The sequence below is a fragment of the Hemiscyllium ocellatum genome, chromosome 32 (assembly GCF_020745735.1).
Source record: "Hemiscyllium ocellatum isolate sHemOce1 chromosome 32, sHemOce1.pat.X.cur, whole genome shotgun sequence".
Classification (NCBI taxonomy): Eukaryota; Metazoa; Chordata; class Chondrichthyes; order Orectolobiformes; family Hemiscylliidae; genus Hemiscyllium; species Hemiscyllium ocellatum.
The window spans coordinates 40,821,497-40,842,322 of record NC_083432.1 but is presented as its reverse complement, the minus strand read 5'-3'; the positions used below and the strand labels follow the sequence as shown (position 1 = coordinate 40,842,322).

The 20,826-nt window shown below is 42.7% G+C and overlaps 1 protein-coding gene across 2 annotated transcripts in view; it reads left to right on the top strand.

The window, feature by feature from the left end:
• The window catches only part of rapgefl1 (Rap guanine nucleotide exchange factor (GEF)-like 1), a 122,567-nt gene that overhangs the window by 38,517 nt on the left and 63,224 nt on the right, over window positions 1-20,826 (top strand). For both annotated transcript variants that reach the window (XM_060848610.1, XM_060848609.1), the window contains exon 2: window positions 3,852-4,434. In XM_060848610.1, the coding sequence (XP_060704593.1) occupies window positions 4,047-4,434 (388 nt within the window). In that variant the 5' untranslated portion in view covers window positions 3,852-4,046. The remainder of the gene's footprint in view (window positions 1-3,851; window positions 4,435-20,826) is intronic.

Here is a 20,826-nt window from a genome sequence, read left to right as displayed (position 1 = left end):
ACGTAAACATTGTTCATTGCCACTCTAAGTCTGCTGTCACTTGCTTTCTGACAATATGCTGGATTTGATCATCGTTCTGGAAAGACTTTAACCTTGTTTTATTTTGAGAAACCCTTTGCAGAAGTAACAAATAACTATCTGCCTCTGATTTGAAGCCCAAATTCTAAAAATGCTATTACAAATGCATTGTTTACATATCTCTTTACAGGGGTCAAGACCTAGTATACAGTACTAGGAGAAAAACATAATTCTCAATTGCCTTTTCAAAATTCCACACCCTGGTATTAATTTAGTTAGACAGGTCTGTACATGGTGCAGCAGGATCCATCAAATCTCATTCACTTGTATTCAGTTTCATTCATGTGGTGGGGGGGGGAATGCATGTGGTGTACGTTGAACGTTTTGAGACAACAGATACATAATTCCCACTTGCAGCATAAGATGGTCACTGATAAATCCAATAAAAATTGAGGGAAAAACTGCTTCAGTCTGAGAATGGTGAGAATATGGAGCAGACCAAGGCTGGGGATGGATTTTACAGACTCCCATGATGCTGCTTACTTCACTGTTACTTGGTCAAAAATCCTGCAACTCCCTGGCATAAGCATTGTGGGTGTCCCTGCACCAAATGGACTGGAGGAGTTCAAGAAGGCAGCTCATCATCACCTTGTCAAGGGTGACTTGGGATGGGCCATAAATGCTGGCCCAGGCAGCAATACGCATCCTGTGTATTAAGTTTTTCAAAAAGGGTGAGGGAATCGAAAGGGAGAAGAATGCAAGGTTAAAGTGGCCTTGCCCTCTGTCAAAACTGTTCATGAACTAATTTGGATGAATATAGTCGTGAGTGGCTGGGGGCAGTGTAGTCTGTTGGATTGAGGAGGTTCTGACTGCGAATAACATGAGACATGAGTTGCTAATCGGGGAAAGACCAAGAATGCGAGACTTGACTCCAAGACTTAAGCTGGAATAGTGGAACTTGGAAGAAGCTAAGATCTGACTGACAAAATGATTTTTTTTAAATGCTTTTTCTTTTTTTCCCTTTTTCTCATCTCTACTGAATCATCGGGGATACAGTTGCAGAGGTTTGTGTAGTCGCTTGATCCAATGGCTATTCTTAATCTATAGGACTGTTGGGTGACTGCATTTGCACCATATCATTGTGCTGGAACCTATACCTATCTAGCATTTATGCATACGTTTGGTATCACTGGTTAATGGTTAGATGTGAGACTTTGTATTTTCTTTTCCCTCTCAGGCCCAAGTGTGTTGAGGCTGCTTGTGGCCATCTTTTTCTGGCCTGCAGTTAACCTACTGAGCCCTTGATTGTGCCTGGGACCTTCCTGGTCTTCAGTCCTACACCAGAGAAAGGTCTGAAAACTTCGGGCTTCATTCTGCCTTCTGGAAAAAAAGTTATACAATTTTTTAATTTCCTTACTCAATATTTTATTTCTGCTACACTCATTAGAGTTTGAAAAGAAGAATTTATAGAATACCACAACAGGGAAATATTGAGTACTGATGGCCAGCGGTATTCATATCAACACTGGCAACTCTTCTGACACCTAAGGGTTAATCAGACTGAAACAACTCAATTTTCCGATCTGTAGCTTCTGTTTGCCATTCAAAGTGATGACCAATGGTGTGATCAAGAATGATTATTATTTGTTTATATTTAGCATACACCCACTCTAGTTATTTTGAAGTTTGTCCTTCCGTGTCCATGCTTCTGCCAGGCTGTTGAGCAAAGCAGTGATGCGTGTTCGATGCAGCGCATGTTAGCGGTAAAAAAGCTGATTCAGTAATTTGTTCAATTAAACTAAGTTTGTTTTCCTAATTTTCTTGGGGAGGGATGGGATGGGGGAAGTGTGTGAATGGTGTGGAGCAATGTTTCTAAAGGTAAGTAATTTTTCTTGCGAATGGTGAGACTATTATCCATTGGTTAGGATGATTGGTTGAGCATTTTCCCCTTGCACCCCATGTGGTATGGCAAGACAAGGAGTGGTGAGTAGCGACTTTGAGTAACCTCTGTCAATGTGACTAACGTTAAGATTGTACGGAAGCCTGTAGGACCCATTGTGTCACCCCCACCCCACCTCCACCAGCACCACCACCCCCCACTCTTTGCTTACTACTGACCCTGATTGTTACTCTCCTCTCCTGGAAGTTCTGGGAGTCGATCCAAGACTATTGGATCCCATGGGAGCTTGTTCAAGTGAACATTTGTCATGGTGAGCCTGGACAGGTCATTGTTCAGCCTCGGGGGGGAGGGGAGGGGAGGTGGTGGGGAAGGACTTGCATCAGAATTGGAGCTTATCCTTGTTCTGTGTGAGTTCTTTATTTTCATATCGTGAGTTGTTATGATCTAGATTGCATAGCCTCAGAGGGTAGTGGAAGCAGATGCAACAGTCACTTTCTTAAGGGATTGGATGTATATTTTGAAAGGGATAAAAATAGCAGGGCTGTGGGGAGTAAGACTAATTAGCTAGCTCTCAAAAGGCCAGCACAGACGTGAAGGGCCAAGTGATCATCTTAAGTGCTGTACGATTCCATGATTCTGTGCACATTTCCAGCAAGTGACTGAATAGTAATCAGGAGCAGGAATCCTGACTAATTTATAATCCTGGGGTCTTGAAGGTATTATAACCTCCAGCTGACATTGCATGAGAATTTCACTTCACTTTGTAGTAGTAAGCAACTAAATTGCATTGTGATTAGGAGTGATGGTGCTGGAGGAAACACGATGGATTTGACATTCTTCCACACAATCTTGAAGTTAGGCGCATTGATCGAGGTTACATATGGGCAGCATGGTGTCTCAGTGGTGAGCATTGCCTCCTCACAGCGCCAGGGATCTGGGTTTGATTTCACACTGGGGCAGCCTATCTGTGTGGAGTTTGCACATCCACCCTGTGTCTGTGTGGGTTTCCTCCCATAGTCCAGAGATGTGAAGGTTAGGCAGATTGGCCATACTAAATTGCCCATAGCGTCCAGGAATGTGCAGACTAGGTGGATTACCCATAGGAAATACAGGGTTGTCGGGATATAGTAGGTGGGCGAGTCTGGGTGGGATGCCCTTTGGAAGATCGGTGTGGACCCGATGGGCCGAACGGCCTGCTTCTGCATTGTAGGGATTATATGATTTGATTTGGAATTTTCTAAGCAAAGGTCATTTCTGTTTGGTGAGACCCAAAGAAACAAAAAAAACCTAACAAATTGGGCACTCTTATCATAAGTTGTCAGGTGGAATTGGAGGTTTAATAGTTAATCCTGTACCGACACTGAGCTGCATGGTGCTGTGGATTCCGACTTGTCCCTGAACCTCACTGTGTTTCCATTCTCAGTCTGGCAACATGGGCTGGGGAGGTTTGGGAGTAGCTAATGGGGGGGTAAGTGTTAGATGAGGGGGTAGGCGCTAATCCTGGAAGGGTTTAAATTTTGGCACGAATTTCACCGTGACATTCTGCCCAGCAGCCGATGACAGAGCAGCAGGAGTGGGACCTGGGAAACAGCTCCATTGTATTACTGCAGGGGCCAGACGTCAAATGTGCTGTTATCTGGAAAGGACTTTGGGATACCTTGCAGAGTGCGATCCAAATGCAAATCTTTCTTAGCTGCCTATTCATGCATGGAATGGTGAATGGCAGTGGGAGGGAGCTAAGAAAGATGTTGGCTCATTAAAAGAGGGGAGGACTTAAAGGGTTAAATTGCGAAGAATTTTAAAGCAAGATTTGAGTCTCTGGTAAATCCCTTTCTACTATTTTCAAGGTTTGGGATTCACTTTACTGACTGTCTAGCATCTTGTCTGATTACTGCTGTGTTGTTTTTGCCTCTTTTTCCCTCTCACCTACTAGTATCAGCTTGCAGACTGCCATGGAAATTCCTGTTTTGCTTCAAACAGTCAATGGGAGTGAATTGCCCTCCAGCGTTGTGTTCGCCTTCGTTTGAAACAAACAGCCTTCACGATGAGGTAGAGCCCCGCCCAGAAAAGCACAGGCGTTCAGACTCGCTGAGAGTCCTCCTTCAGTCCCGATCAGTATTCCAAAACGATGACAGGGATGAAGCAGATAGAGAAATTTCTGAAGAAACAAACCTCGACTCTGACCAGAAGCCGTGTGGAAAAGGATGGCATTTTCCCAGGGACCCTGAAGCGGCGTCCGAGCGCCTCCAAAATACTCCCGTTCCTAAAGGACACAGTGTCTGGCAGTGACAGCCCCAGCCCCAAAGATGAGTTTAGCCCGGACATTGGATGCCTGGAGAGTAAATGGACAGACACAGAGGACGACCTGACCAGTCCTTCCCTGTCATCGGGGGAAATCAGCCCCAATGGGTCCACTCTCAGCAGTAAGTTGTGGCATCTCTCAGACACCCCTGAGAACATCATAGAGCACGTGCTGGAGGGACTGCTCGAGACAACCAAGAACGGTACAGATGCAGGTAAGTGTGAAAGCACGGTGAAGGTCTAGTGCTAGTGGAAGCAGCAGCATCAATGAGCCACTCGAAATGGAATATATTTAGGTGAGGCTGTGGATCATTGGTAATTTCACTGTACCGCTAATTCAGAGTCCCTGGCTGGTCCACGGGTTTGAATGGGACACCTTATTGGCATTGACTCCAAGAGCAAGGAAGTTATGATGGAACAGTTTATAATATTTAGCCCACAGCTAGAGTGCAGTTCTGGTTGTCAAACTTTAGGAAGGATGTGATTGCACTAGACAAGGTGCAGAAGAACCTTGATGTTACCTGTCACCTATGAAGAGAAACTAGATAGACTAGGATTGTCATTCTTGGAGCAGAGAAGTCTGTGGGGAGAATCTGAGGTGTATAAAGTTCTGAGGGGTATGGACAAGTTAATAAGTAGAAGCTTTTCCCTTTAGTAGTGGAGTCATTAACCGGGGGAACAGTTTTTAACGAAAAGAAATTTAGAGGGGATTTAAGGAAAAATATTTTCACCTGGAGGGTATCAGAAACTTAGCATTTGAAAGGGTAGTTGATGGAGCAGTCCTTAAAACAGTTAAAAAAGTATTTGGCTGAACATTTGAAATGCAATTATCACACAGTCAGGCCAAATGCTGGATAAAAATATTAGACTAGATAGATGCTTGATGACTAATGCAGATATGATGGGCTAAAGACCCCCTTTCCATGCTGTTGAAAGCTCTATGACTCTTTCTAATGCTAATCCTACCAAGGCAGGTGGTGAAATTTGGATTCAGAACAAAACCTTGAATTAAACGTCCTTAAGATATTGGAGCAGAATGAAGCCATTTGGCCTATTGAGGCTACTCCACCATTCGATCATGGCACAAACAAGTCTAATGGCAATCCTGTTGATTGTTGTGGAAAAAAAACCCACCTGATCTTTACAAAGAAATGTACCTTCCTTGGCAAGTCTGGCCAACCCGTGACTCCACACCCAAAGCAATGGTAAGCACTCTTAACTGATGTCTCGGCAGAGCCAGTGACTTCCACATCCCCTGTGTGGATAATCAAAAATAAACTTTTCAAGGTCTGGTAACGATGGGGTTCATGCCTTTGATGAGCACTGTATTGAGTAAAGTTCAAAAACTAATTGATCAGATTTTTGGATCCCAATTGCAATCAATATGATGGGCGGCATGATGGCTCAGTGGTTAGCACTGCTGCCTCACAGCACCAGGGTCCCAGGTTCAATTCCAGCCTTGGTCGACTGTCCATGTGGAGTTTGCACATTCTCCCCATGTCTGCGTGGATTTCCTCTGGGCGCTCTGGTTTCCTCCCACAGCCCAAAGGTGTGTAGGTTAGGTGAATTGGCTGTGCTAAATTGTCCATAATGCTGGGTGCATCAGTCAGAGGGAAAATGGGGCTGGTTGGGTTACTCTTCGGAGGGTCGGTGTGGACTGGTTGGGCCGAAGAGCCTGTTCCCGCACTGTAGGGAATCTAATCTAACTTCCTTGGCTGCATGCCAGAAAGCGCACATTTTGTGAAAGCCCACTTAAAGCTTGCCCAAGATGCAAGTAAAATACTACGAGTGTTTCAGCCTTCCAAAACTTCATTCTAATTTCAGACCTTAAATGTCTTTGTGGTCTTTGAAAGATATTTTACAACTGGATAATGGCTGAAATTATAGCCTTATGTAAACAGGATGTGGCTCTCCATTGAAGGTGAGTGCTAAACCAGAGACACGAATTTGTGACAAAATACTAATTTTACAAAACAGTCAGCAAACTTAGGTTAAGTTTCTGTTTCCTTCAAAAGTTTGAGAAGATCGACTACTCCAGTAAACGCTGCAGGGATTTTATTCCCCCATTACGAAATTAGCTTTAATGATGATGACGTGGATCACTTCAAAAACGCTTCTCTTCATGTGGGAAGGAATGGTTTTCTCTGCTTTGTTTTATTCCTGTTATTGATTTCTCGAGGACAAACACTTTGGGAAACCACTTCTGCAATTAATTGGAGTGCATGTGGCTGGTTGCAAACAGCCCGCTTGGTGACAAGTGGGCTACCCATTAACAAATCCCACCATCAACATACCGGGGTTATCCTTGACCAGAAACTTCACTTAAATGCTGAGGTCACAAGGGAATTCTGCGGCACATTGCTATCCTCCTGACTTTCCATGGCCTGGTTACCAATCTACGAAGCTAAGGTGAGGGGGAATATGGTGGAATGTTTTCCACTTGCTTGGATGACTGCGATTTTAATAACATTTGGAGCTTAACACCAACCAAGACAAAACAGACTACATCAGCACCCTACCCACCACCCTCCCCTCCATCACCGGAGAATACCAGCTGTAATCTGCTGTGCCACAAGATTCCATTGACAATACCTTACAGACTCATGACCAGTCCGTACCTCATCAATCTATATGCGGATATCCCTAACTAAACTAGCTATGAGTGCAGATAGTTTGTCCCACGTGGAGAAATGATATTGTAATGGTAATGTCACTGGTGTAAAAATCCACATATACTGGCTAAAGCTGTGGGTACATGGATTCAAATTCTGTCAAAAAAAGCTGGTCAAAATTAATTAATCCTGGTCGCCACACTACCTGAAGGATATGGAGGTTTTGGAAATGGCACAGAAATGGTTTACCAGGATGTCGCCTGGTTTTGTGGGTATTAGCTATGAGGAGAGATTGGACAAACCTGGTCTGTTTACACTTGAAAGTCGAAGGCTGAGGGGCCCCCTGATAGAAGTTCATAAATGAGAGGCGTGGGTAGAATGGATAGTCAGGGTCTTTTTCTCAGGGTATGGATGTCAGCTACTAGGAGACATGAGTTTAAGGTAAAAACAGAGTAAGCTTAAAGGAAATGTGAGAGGCAGATTTTACAGAGAGGGTGTTCAGTCCCTAGAATACACTGTCAGAGGAAATGATGGCAATATTGAAGAGGCATCTTGACAGAGATACAAATTGGCAGGAAAAGGAGGAATACAGATCACAAAGAAACAAAAGGTTTTCAGTTTAGAAAGGCATCATGTTGGTGCAATATTGATGTGTTGAAGGCCCTTTCCTGTGCTGTATTACTCTTTGATCTAAACCAGGCATGACCATACATAGTCTGGCCTATGAGACATTAGTGATGTGGTGGACTACCTTGGGAATGGTTCAGCAAACTACACTATTCAAGGGCAATGGGGGATGGGCAACAGATGCTGGGATGTCCTAATCCCATGAAAGAATAAATGAAACAGAAAGGTGGATATGGTGATTGAAGTGAATGGATAAGCTCAAGAAGATGGAGTGATGGATGGAGTCATGCATACCAGATGGTTGTGAATGTGTTCTAGGGACTTCGGTTCAATCCCACAATTGAGCGTCCAGTGTTCCCTCTAAGCTGCAGGGCTATTCCGAGGTTTTGCACACTGACACGTTGACATTCCGACTTCAGGAGTCAATGCTGCATGTGGACCTCCGAGACTTGTGGAACGCGAAAATAGATATTTTCCTTATCAACCTTTTCAGAGATGTTAACACACATCTCTGGAACAGATGGGATTTGAACCTGGGCACCCTGGCTCAAAGGTAGGTTCACTACCACATGTCACAACAGCTCTCTGCACCGAGAAAGTAAATTAGCGAGAGTATTGACAAAAACTGGTGGAGATTGAATTGCAATTAATTAAAATCTGGAATTGGGAAAGGTGGTGGGGTAGTGTTAATGTAGTTCTGCTAGTAAATTAGAGATCCAAGAAAATGCTGTGGAGCCAGGGGTTCAGATTCCATCATGGCAGGCAGTGGAGTTCAAGGAAAGGCTATTTCCGAGTAAGGAGATCCTGGTTCATGTCCCACCTGATCCAAAGGTGTGTAATAATGTCTCTGAGCAGGTTGATTAGATATATCTGAAACACAGGAATTGAAAATTACATCAGGCTCATGAGTGTCCTTTAGGAAAGGAAACCTGCCATCCTTCTTTGTTCTGACTGACATGTGACTCCAGACTTGTGGCAATGTGGTTCACTCTTAACTGAAGTCTGAAATGGCGGTCAAGGACAACAAATGCTGGCTTTGCCAGTAAAGCCCAAAGGCCATGGAAAGATAGGAAGCAAAATAAAGATGATGCGAGTAGCCGTGTTAAATGCCACACAGACGCACTGCTCTCTCTGGGTTTCACATGAGATCAGAAACCCCATCCTTGATGCTCCTAGTGAGTGGTTCCATCTGATTAGAAATCAATGCAGGGTGCGCTTGAAGAAAAGCCGTTGGTAGTCTTGTACACCATGGGTGGTCTTGTTAATGGTTGCACAAGTAGTTGAATGACTAGTGGCAGAATACCAATTGTTAAGTCATATGGTTCTGGCTTCAAGCCCCATTCCAACACTTGCACACATCAGCTTGGCTGACACTTCAATGCTGCACTGACAGCATACTGCACTTCAGAAAAGTGTGATTGCATCAGGCAGTTCTATGGATGTGAAATGCTTTGGGGCTTCTCTAGCGATGGGATGTGACAAGAAATAACTGCACACCCTTCTACAGAATGAGAAAGAGAAATTGGATTTTCCTTTTAACAGACCTTAGTGTCTTTATTTCGAAGGAAATAAATTGTAAAAAAAATAAGGATGACTTGCCAAAGCTATACAAAGCACTGGTTAAACCACTATTGCCACACTGTAACAGTCTTGGTCTCCTTAATCTAAGAAGTTATTGACTGCCATTGTAGGCAGTCTGCAGAAGATTCACTGGTTTGATCCCAGATATGGGATCTGTTGTTGTTTCAGATCTCTAGCATCCGCAATTTTTTGTTTTATTTTAAAGTTTTTAGGGAGCTTGATGGAGTAGGTGCGGAGTTTATTTCCCCCTCGGGTGAACCGAGGACCAGAGGACATAATCTCAGAGTAAGAAATCACCTAGTTTAAAACAAAGATTTAGAAAAACTTTTTTTCTCTTGGAGGGTGGTGAACCTGTGAAAGTCTTTACTTTAGAGGACTGTTTAGGCTGAAGCATTGTCTATTCCAGCCTGAAACAGAGAGATTTTTATTCCAGAAGGAGACCAAAGGTGGTGAGGGAAAAGGAAGTTGAGGATTACCAGATCAGCCATAGTCTCATTGCATGGCAGAGCAGCCTTGATGGGCCGAATGGCCGACTCCTGCTCCTAGAGTTTATGGTTTTGTTGCGAAGAATGTGTTTAGTTGAATGCTTCTCCCAGGTTCCTTTTATTATGGTGTTGATCATATTGTTCACTGTCTGTCAGATAAAAGAAAAGACAGAAGAAATGATTTTGGGAAATTGATCTCAGCAAATTAAAATTCCTTCAGCAAAAATATTGAAAGCATGGTTTCCATAGATCTTGTGCAGATAGGGATACGTGGGATCTTCCTGTGTCAGTCGTCATATTGGTAGTGCACTCATCTCTGAGTTTCTGAGCTTGAATCCCACTCCAGGATCTGAGCACAAAAGTTCAGGCTGATGCTCCTGATCAGTGCTGAGGGAGTGCTGCACTTTCAGAGATGTCGTTTTTCAGTTGAAACTCAAAACTTGAGATTTATTTGCCTCTTCAGCTGGATATAAAATGATTCTGAGATGCTATTTTGAAGCAGAGCAAGGGAGCTATCCGCTGTGTCTTTACTGTTTGTGTAACTCAAAAACCATCGCACAAAATAAAAGATCTCTGGGTCATGTTCTTCCTGGAACTTCTCATGTGCCTATTGACTGTCACATTTTCTACATTACAATAATGACCATACTTTCAAGCTTCACAGGTATTGTAATGTTGTGCAAAAGATGTTGTGTACTTTAAAGTCTTTCTTTAAATGTTATTACTACATTCATTTTCAGAGCAATCACAGAAAGATTCAGATGATTATATAGACCTTACAGTCACCATTTTGAGAAAAGACATGATACAAAGCCCCGTTAAGTGTTGTCATTAATTTTACATTGTGTTCTGTTGTTGGACTGGCTTTACAATGTGAACACTTTCCACAAGTGGAAATTCAATTTGGCCAAGACACCAATTCAATAACAGCAGCTTGTGACCTTTATTTTCAGATTGCACCATCTTCTATAGTTTCATTATTTACTCAAGCATGCTATTGACTTAATGATTTCACACATGAGTTATACTGTACAGTGTCTTACAAATGCAGGCTGTCATACTGCTCAAGATTAATATCCCTCTAAATTTTCTTGCTTTGAGATGGTTACCTGTATATTAGGGATGACCTTATAGAAGTTTGTAAAATTATGAGGGGCATAGATAGGGTGATACTCTTTTTTCCCAGGACAGCAGAGCCCAAAACTAGAAGCCATAGGTTTAAGGTGAGAAGGGAGAGATTTCAAAGGAACCTAAGGGGCAACAATTTTATGCAGAGGGTGGTGTGTATATGGAATGTGCTGCCACAGGAAATGGTGGAGGCTGGTTCAATTACAATATTTAAAAGGTATTTGGATGGGTATATGAATAGGAAGGGTTTAGAGGGATATGGGCCAAGTGCTGGCAAATGGGACAAATTGGTTTGGGATATCCAGTCGACATGGTTGGTTTGGACTGAAGGGTCTACATACCTCTATGACTATATTAATGCAAAACCATTTGATGGTGCGATGGGGCCCCTAGTTGGGGGTCATTTGCTTGGGTGAGTAGGCCAGGAGCATGGGTTTGATCCCTCACACAGCCTGTGGCAGTTGTTGCAGGTTCTGTCCCTTCATCATGCCACGCAATCGTGGAGTAGTTCATCTCAAGTTGCGTATTTTCAATGTCACTCCTTAATGCAGAGGGATGTCTTTGTCCTTCGTGGACAATGGCTCTTTTACACCTCTCTTTTTAGTTTTCAAGAGGGAAATATAGTTCTAAGGACTAAAGGGATTGGGAGAAAAGTGGAGCAGGGGACTGAGTTGGATGATCAGCCATGATCACATTGAGTGGTACAGCAGGCTCAAAGGGCTGAATGACCTACTCTTGCATTCAATGTTTCGATGTAAGATAGCATTGGTAAAATCACAGTTCATTATTGTGTTCTGTACCCTATATATCAGTGTCTGATATCTGTCCAAGTGAATTTCTCTGCATATAGAGAAGCTCACTGCTGGGCTAACCTCTCGAAACGATCCACATCCACAAGTGAGCTCCTTTCAGCTTTGTGTTAAACCTCTAACCACAGGTTGTACTCCAGGCGGTGATTTACCGAGTTTGAATGTGACGCTGACACTCAGTGCAAAAAGTAAAGTGTTTCATTCCCTCAAGCTGAATTCTCCCTCTGCAATCAATGGAATCATTCACCCAAAAATTGCCAAGTAATGAAATCACACTGTGCTCAGATCTAGCACACTCTCTCAGTGAGCATTAAAACGCAATCATTAGTTGTATAATCACGATGGAACATAGGTGGATCTTTGCCCAGGTTCCCACGGGAACGGCAGGCGGCCTTTCAGTGACTTGAGCCTGTCCTGCCATTCAGTTTGATTGTGGTTTCTCTCCCAGAGTTCCTCACAGGGACTAGGCCAGCCTGTCAAATGTGAACCTGTGGACTCCAGGTTAACTATTATTTTTTTAAGGGGCTGTTACTCTCGATTTAAGGTGAATGTGCGAATTTGCATTTGCGTTCAAGCCCACGTGATGTGAATGGCACCTGATTTAAGGTATTACTCGAGCAATAGAGACTGCATAAATACAACACAAAACAAAGGAGGGCACAGCGTGTGCTGAGCTGTTTAGTTTGCACAATAGCCTGGATGCATCAGCAATCCTCACTTTGTTGTTGTTGCTGAAGGTGGGGAGTGATTAAGGAGGCTGTAAGTTACAGGTTCCCCATGGTCCTGTATTACGTGGAGCAGACTGACTGCAATATGTACCGAGTACCTGCATGAGCTTGCTTCTTCCATTGAGGCCTGCATTTAACTGCTTCCTTTTTAAGTAAATAATAATTTCTCAGGATTGCTGTCTGTACGTAAATCACCAACTGTGAAAGTAAATTATCACCTACAGCTCAGGTGAGTTCTACCAGCCCTTTGGAGACAAGCTGGGGATATAAATGACAGGATGGCAGAGGGTAGTGGACCTAAGGATATCCTACCCCCATGCCCTTTTGCTAGGGGCAAGAAGATGGCATGTGTGCACCTAACTGGACCTCATCCTACCTCCAGTAAATTGTAACCAATGCAGGGAGAGACTACCACAATGGCAAACTCCAGCAGCCTCGCTGGGGGCAAAGAAGAACGTGTTTTCCCTCCTTTATCAAGCACTCTGCCCTTCCTAGAAGGGGCCCCTGGTGACAGTGAGCATGCAGAGGATGAGAGCATTTCCTGCCATCAGCAACTCCACCCCACCCCCCTTCCCACGCTCACTGGAGCCTGTCTGACCAGTCCTTAGACTGAGGTGTAGGCCAATATATTTGATTCATTAATGGGATGTGAAGATGGAGCAGTATTTTATTGTCCATCCCTTATTCTCTTTGAAAGTTAGCCAGTGCTTTGATCTACCACTGTCTGTGTGATGTCGGAGCATCCACATTGCTGTTACTAAACTGTGAGGCTGCCTGGCTGCTAATGTACTTGTACTGTCCAGGCACAGTCTCCTTAGCAATTGAATTTAAAGGACCCCTGAATTGACGGTTTAGTTAGGAAGGAAGAAAGTTTAGCTGGTGCAAAAACAAAATGTCACCGGTGTATCCCCAGCCTGTTCAGCCATTCCCTATCGCTCAGATCCTCCAACCCTGGCAACATCCTTGTAAATCTTTTCTGAACCCTTTCAAGTTTCACAACATCTGTCCTGTACAGCCGCAACATGACCTCCCAACTCCTGTACTCAATACTCTGACCAACAAAGGAAAGCATACCAAACGAGCATTGGAGGCCTTATAGAGGTTTTCAAAATTGAGGGGCATGGATAGGATAAATGGACATTGTCTTTTCCCTGGGGCATAGGTTTAGGGTGAGAAGGAAAAGATATAAAAGAGATCTAAGTGGCAACTTTTTCACGCAGAGGGTGCTACGTATATGGAATGAGCTGCCAGAGGAAGTGGGTGGAGGCTGGTACAATTGCAACATTTAAGAGGCATTTGGATGGGTACATGAATAGGAAGGGTTTGGAAGGATATGGGCCGGGTACTGGCAGGTGGGACTAGTTTGGTTCAGGATATCTGGTCAGCGTGGATGGGTTGGACCGAAGGGTCTGTTTCCGTGCTGTACATCTCTATGACTCTATTATTTGTAAGGATGGTTTCAAGAACAAGAAACTTATGAAACTTAGAAAGTTATCAGGATAGATTGAAGAATTGGCCAAGTGAGTATAGCTGGGGATTTGGTTCAAAACCGGAAGTCCAGTGCAGAGGAGGAAAGCAGAGATTTACGTAAGGTTTGCTACAAGAAATGCAGTCTCCAGAGGGAGAGGTAAGTGCAGGAGGATAAATGGTGTTGAGGTTATACAGGATGTTAGTGAGGCAAAAGTGAGGACTGCAGATGCTGGAAACCAGAGTTTAAGTTAGAGTGGTGCTGGAACAGCACAGCAGGTCAGGCAGCATCTGAGAAGCAGGAAAATCAACGTTTCGGACAAAGGCCCTTCATCAGGAATAGAGGCAGGGAGCCTCCAGGGTGGAGAGATAAATTAGGGAGCAGGGTAGGGCTGAGGAGAAGGTAGCAAAGAGTACAATACGTGAATAGGGGTGGGGATGGAGATGATAGGTCAGAGGGGAGGGTAGAGCGGATAGTGGGAAGGGAGATGGCAGGTAGGACAGGTCATGAGGACAGTGCTGAGCTGGAAGGTTGGAACTGGGGTAAGGTGGGGGGAGGGGAAATGAGGAAACTGGTGAAGTCCACGTTGGTGAGGCCTCTTCTGGAATACTGTGTACAGTTCTGGTTGTCGTTCTATAGGAAGGATATTAAATTGGAGAGGGTTCAGAACAGATTTGCCAAGATGTTGCCTGGAATGGAAGGTTTGAGATATAAATTTAGGCTGGAACTTTCTTCATTGGAGTGAAAGAGGTTGAGGAGTGACCTTATTAAGATTTATAAAATAATGGGGAACATAGATAAGGTGAATAGCGAGGGTCTTTTCCTGATGGTGTGGGTGTTCAAAACTAGGCTGCATAGTTTTAAGGTGAGAGGAGAAAGATTTAAAAAGGACATGAGGGGAAATCTTTTTTACTCAGTGGTTCGTGTGCGGAATGAACTGCCAGAGGAATTGGTGGATGTAGGTATAATTACAATATTTAAAAGACATTTAGATAAGTTTATAGGAAAGCTTTGGAAGGATATGGGGCCAAGAATAGGCAGGTGGGACTAGTTTAGTTTGAGAACGTGGTTGGCGTGGGCCGAAGGGCTTGTTTCCATGCTTTGTGTCTCTATACGTTGGGCCTGTTCTCCTTGGAGAGTAGGAGGCCGAGAGGAGACTTGAGAGAAGTTTTCAAAATCATGAGCAGGCTGTATAGAGTAGATAGGGAGAAGCTGTTCCTGTTCACAAAAAAAAACAGCTCACAAGAGAGCATAGATTTAAAGCGATGTACAAGTGAGGCAAGATTGATAGGGAAAACAACTTTTTTCACAACGCAAACAGTTAGGGTCAGTTGAGACATTCAAGAGGGCATAGCATGATTATTTAGACAGAAAATGTGTGGAGGGCTTTGGGAATGACACATTTGGTTAGCTCAGTTGACTGAACCGCTGATTTGTAACGCAGTGTGACACCTTACAGTGTGGATTCAATTCCCCACTGGTTGAGATCACCATGAAGGACTCTGCTTCTCAATATTTCCCCTTGCCTGAGGCATGGTGACCCTCTGGTTAAACCATCACCATTGGTGTCTCTCTGTAATGAGAAACAGCATCCCTATTGTCCAGTTGGACTATGGTGACTTCACCTTTTACCTTTTTAGATCTGAAGAATTCTATGGCTCTTGACCTATCCAGTATCAAGAGAGAATATTCATTGTGTGTTTTTGAGGACCACTTGGTAATAAGAACTCCTGTGCAATCCACCAAATTCACCTCCTCTTGTCTAAATCCGTGTCCTATTTGTTAAGTCAAATGTGCACTTCATTGCCAAGACTTCTCATGTTTCATAACTCTGGGAAACTATTCTGTCACATGGATAATAATGAGGGGTGTGCATTAATTTTAATTGTACAGCCCCTAAACTCTCCATTGTCACCATTGTAAATGTTAAGATGATAACAGTTCGTTAAACTATTAAAGTCTAGCCAGAGTAAATCCTTTAAGTCCTATACCGAGTTATAGTGTATTATATTATATTATTAATAATGAGGAAAAGCTGTCCCAGCTTGCTGTGCTGTCAAGCTGTTAGGTAAGGACACCTGGATCAGCACATACAGTGACATACATACCCAATCTGAACAAGCCTGAGGTACTGTGCAATGGTATTCCACATCTTCCTTGTGTTGGCATGGAACACACTAATTGTTGGAAGGTCTCCTTTAACTTATTTTTTCAAGTTTCAACTGTACAATCTCTAAGCAGCCTCCCTTTTGTCTTTCTCCAGCCATCAACAAACTTTCTAGAAAGAGCCATCGTTGAAGCCAATCACGATTTTTATCAGCTTTACCTAGGATCATTTTGTTTCATTGGGGCATGGACATTGTTGATAAGACCAGCCTCGTTTGCCATTCTGTATTTGCCCTCAAACTGACTATCTTCCTGGGGCATTTCATAGGGCAGGTAGGACTTAGCCACATTGCTGTGGGTCTGGAATCACATATCAGGCAGAGTAGATGAAGGTGGAAGATTTGTGTTTTTCCTGTTACCAACATCTTCTGTTTTGAATTTGCACTGATGTTTCTATTTAACACATTCCTTTTATCTTCTTAATTCTTCTCACTTCTCCTTTGCAGGCTTCAGTTTCAGTATTTCTAGCTGTCTTCTGCATTCCTTTTGTTTCTTCCTTGTGTAGTCTTTATCTTCTATTTCTAGGCACATGTAAACATTTTAAGTACTGATGTTTGTCTCGATCCAAATTATGTTTGAACAGACTGTCAGCCTCTGAGTAAATATCCTACTCGTTGTACAGCTAATGCAGTTTGGTTCTTTGGGAGATTTTAGTTGCAATATTTTTTCTTGGTTTAGCCTCAGATATTGTATGTGTAGTTACTGTTCGTTGTCTAAGTAATTTATCTATGTCTCAGCCAGCAGCACCCACATTCCACAAATGAACTTAAACTGTCTTATAGCTTTTGAGCTCGATCTCCAGGAGAATAAGTACTCTATTAGGGCCATGTTTTTGGCTACAAGCCACCAGACTGACTAAATAATAAATGAAAAAGTGGCGATAGTAATTTTCATATTTACAGTACATTCCATTGCAATAAAGACTGTTTTCAAGGTCCATTAAATATTATTATTCAAACTCTTTTACTGTCGCAGTAAATGCCACACGTGAAATAGCTTCTAATTATAGATCCACTTTCTTGCATCCTTTAATAAACATGTTTTCCTTTTTTATGCTTAATCCTGTAATAAAATCTATTAGAAGGTTGAAATAATTAGGACAAACGAGAAAAAGTGGCATAAGAGAGGTGTTAAAAAGCTATGTTTCCTATTGGATTAGTAACGTCCCAACAAACGAATATTTAAAAAAAATGTGAAGTGCAAGATTACTGTAGTTGCAGTCCTGGCACTGCTGAGATCAAAATGAATAAATATTGCTTGTAAACATAAATTAGGGACATGCAACAATTGCCTTTGCCAGTGACTGTCACAACCTATGGAAGAATAAAACAAAATTGTAGCATTGGTTGTGCCAAACTGCAGTGTGAACTGGACTTGACTGCAAGGATCTCTAATATAAACTCATGGTTCGCTTTTATAGCTTATTCAATGAATCATCTGGATGGAGGTCACCTGAGCCAGTACCTTAATAATTCAGGATTTTTAACATCAACAGTTTGACATTGTTTTAAGACTTGTTTAGAAGCGAACCCCGTAAAGCAAGAAGGTGAGTCTGTAATCGAAGATAGTGCAAGCTAGGAAAGCCTTGACTTATGGCATGGACATTTCAGTAAGGAGTAAATCTTACACAAAGTGCCTCACTGTTTCTCCAACACTCGGAACTAAGGACCACTGCAACCAGATTAAAGTCTTTTACCTTTATCTTTGTGTCTATCTGCCTGTGATTGTCTGTTTTAGACAGTCCCCAATTGGCAAGTAGATACATTGTTGGGAAAAAAAAATTGTGACGTGTGTTTTCTCTACATCAGGATTGGTGTTTTTTAATAAAGAGTACCTGTAACTGCCTTCTAGACCACAACACAGCAGAGATACGCCAGTATTTATGATCTGGAGAAAAAAACAATTCTTCCAAATTTCTTCAAGTTCTAGCAACTTTTTCTTCTATTACTTTCTCCATTTTGTGTTTACTTAGCACGGAGGCAGAAATATGTCCTGTTCATTTACTCTATAAAATCTGTCATAACCTTGTAGATCTCATCACATTTTGTCCCTCAGTCACTTCAATCTTCCCCGCTAGACATTACAGACAAGATGTTAACTCACTCAAAAGGCATTCACTAACACAGTTAAAAATTATCCCCACTTCATAGAGTATTGTTTGGAAATTATTTTTTGCATCTTCCCTAATGCCTCTTTTTCTCATGTTGTAAAATGGAGCCCAGAACTGTTTGCCGTACCTCAAGTGTGGTCTAATGTACAGCCAAGATTCTAGCTGAAGTTAACATAGCTTGTCTGCTCTCCAATTCGATCATTGCAGTAATAAAGCTTAATTTGCATCCTTTTATAGCCTTGATGACCTCGGTTCTCCTTTTTAATAAGCTTTGTACCTGCACCAACAGATCCCTTTTAAATACTTAAAATTCCAATGATTGGCTTTTTTATCCTTCCTTTATGTATAACCTCACATTTCCTACATTGAACTTCAATTGACTTCATATCGATGACCAAGTTGAGACAAGGAATGATTTATACTTCGAGAAACTTTGTCTTAATTTCCCAGAACGTGTCAGAACAAGCAAATGGCAAGAGGATAGTATGCATAAGAGTCATGATTAATAGTCCTGTCATTTACAAGTGGACATGAATTATTATAGAATTCACTGAAAGACTGTGAGTAATGGTTTATGCCAGTAAATGTTACTATACAGATAAGATTCAATCATAATGTGCTGGATGTAAATATAGCCAGACTTAGTCACACGAACAGTGTGAGAGAGTAAATGTGGTGTTATGGTTCAGGGAGCTTCCTTCAGGTCCATCTCCTGCACTCTGTGCTGAATTAATGACTTAATTGACAATGGCCCTCTTCTCCCTAATGAGGTATGGTCAATTTCACACATCTCACAACATTCTTTACTCCTCAGGCAGTCCCTTAGGATTGTGGATGACTTATTTCCCCTCTGATTGTATGTATTCTGAAGTCCAATGCAGGATCTGCAGCCCTGCCGCATGCAGGTGTTGGGGGTTGGAAAGATAGAGAAGTTATTTGGAGGTTTCTTGCATTCCTTTTGATGCGTTGAATTCACTTATAGCCACTTGAAGTTTCTAATTGCATCTGGTGTGTTTCTGAGTGAACTAACTTCATTTTGTTCAGTGGAAAGCCAGGGTCTCTGAGAGTTGATGGGCATGTGTGATCTCTTTGGCAATGTTTTGAGGCCATCTCTAAATCATTTCTACTCTCCTTTTGTGAGGTTCTCTGCCAGGATCCTGAGGGTTCTTCAGTTGACTGTAGCACTTGTGTTCCTTGGATATCCAGTGGGCCTTGTTAGAAGGACCATGTATGTGAATATTTAATGGAATTGGACCCAGTTACACTGTATTCACATTTAACCAGCTATTAATGCTCAGTGATCTTGCCTCAGTTAGAGAGATGAGTCAGTAGCAGAAGTCACTGGAATGGAACTAGCTCAACCAACTGTACCCTCAGCAAGTTGTTACCTCCAGTAGCGTGGAAGTGGGTGGGAAGGAATTAGACACTAACAAAATGTCACAGTCGTCTTTATACGTGACCTTAGGTGAGACATTCACAAGCTATGAGCAGTTCCAGATGAATAACCCATCTTTAAGTTCCTGGGTGAGGAGGGATGAAAGGACTCCTCTTCTTTATTCAACTGCTTCCCCAATTGGCCACAGCAAGGTTAATGAAAGAGGGATCACTTCCGTTGTCAATGACTTTCTCCCAAATGAATTTGTTTTAAAGGGAATCATTTCAACCAGGATCTCTCAAATTAACAACACAGTAAGTTTATTCATGACTAAATGTGAGGAGAAATAAAAATGCCACATGCATGTACACAGGTTACAGATGGAAGTGAGTTCAAGGTATACTGGTCAGTCTATCTGGCTGGCTCATAGAGAGTAGATAGTGGAACATTGACAGTTGAACAATATCAGTCTGAGATTCTTGGCTTTTGCAGATAAGGTAAAATTCTTTTGCTCTGGTTCCTTTTTACGAATGTCTGGCTGGCAGCTCACAGAGTGACAGAGTCCTTCTCTAGTCCTCAATCCTTCTGACTGGATAACTGGCTAGTTGGTTTCTAGCACTCAGCGTGAGAGAGATTCATTTTACCTGCAACACAGGGATGACTAGTGAGTGATCCTTTAGCCGTGACTTTCAAAGCAGGTGGCACTCAAACGCAGTTTAGAACACACAAACCTTGGCCCACAACCAGACCTTCCACTAGCACATTCAGACCAGGGTCACAGTCCGTTTTTAACCTCTTTTGTTTTGTTTAATTCTGGATAGGCAAAGAAAACCCTAACAAGGAAGTGGATTTCTGACCAGGAAGGGGAGGGAGAAATAGCCAACCACCTCATCTCTTCCTGTTCTATCTCTGTCTCCCTGTTTTGAAGTTCTCCTGATACTCTCTGCTCTGATATTCCGTAGCTCCGCACAGCGTTTTGCCAGACAACATTGAATTTGCATCTGAAATTTCTTTTTGTCTGTAGCAGATCTCTTTTAAGAAAATACATTTTGAAATTAAAAGTTTAAAACGTGTCTACAGTACTTTGTGGCCTAGCACAGTGGCTCAGTGGTTAGCACTGCCGCCTCACAGCAACAGGGATGCGGGTTCAATTCTCCCTTTGGGTAACTGTCTCTGTGGAGTTTGCACATTCTCCCTGTGTCTGCATGGGTTTCTTCTGGGTGCTCCAGTTTCCTCCCACAGTCCAAAGATGTGAAAGTTGGGTGGATCGATCAAGCTAAATTACCTGTAGTGTTTGGGGATGTGTAGGTTAGCTGGGGGTTATAGGATAGGGGTAGGGATGTGGGTGGGATGCTGTTTGGAGGATTGGTGTGGACGGGTTGGGCCAAATGGCCTGTTTCCAGCTGTAGGGATTCTATTCTATTCTTAACTTCATGACAGCTCATTGTTTAAAATGCTCACTTGGATTGTCAACAACAATATTGTATCATCCAAAATCTTCAATTGTGTTCTAATCCT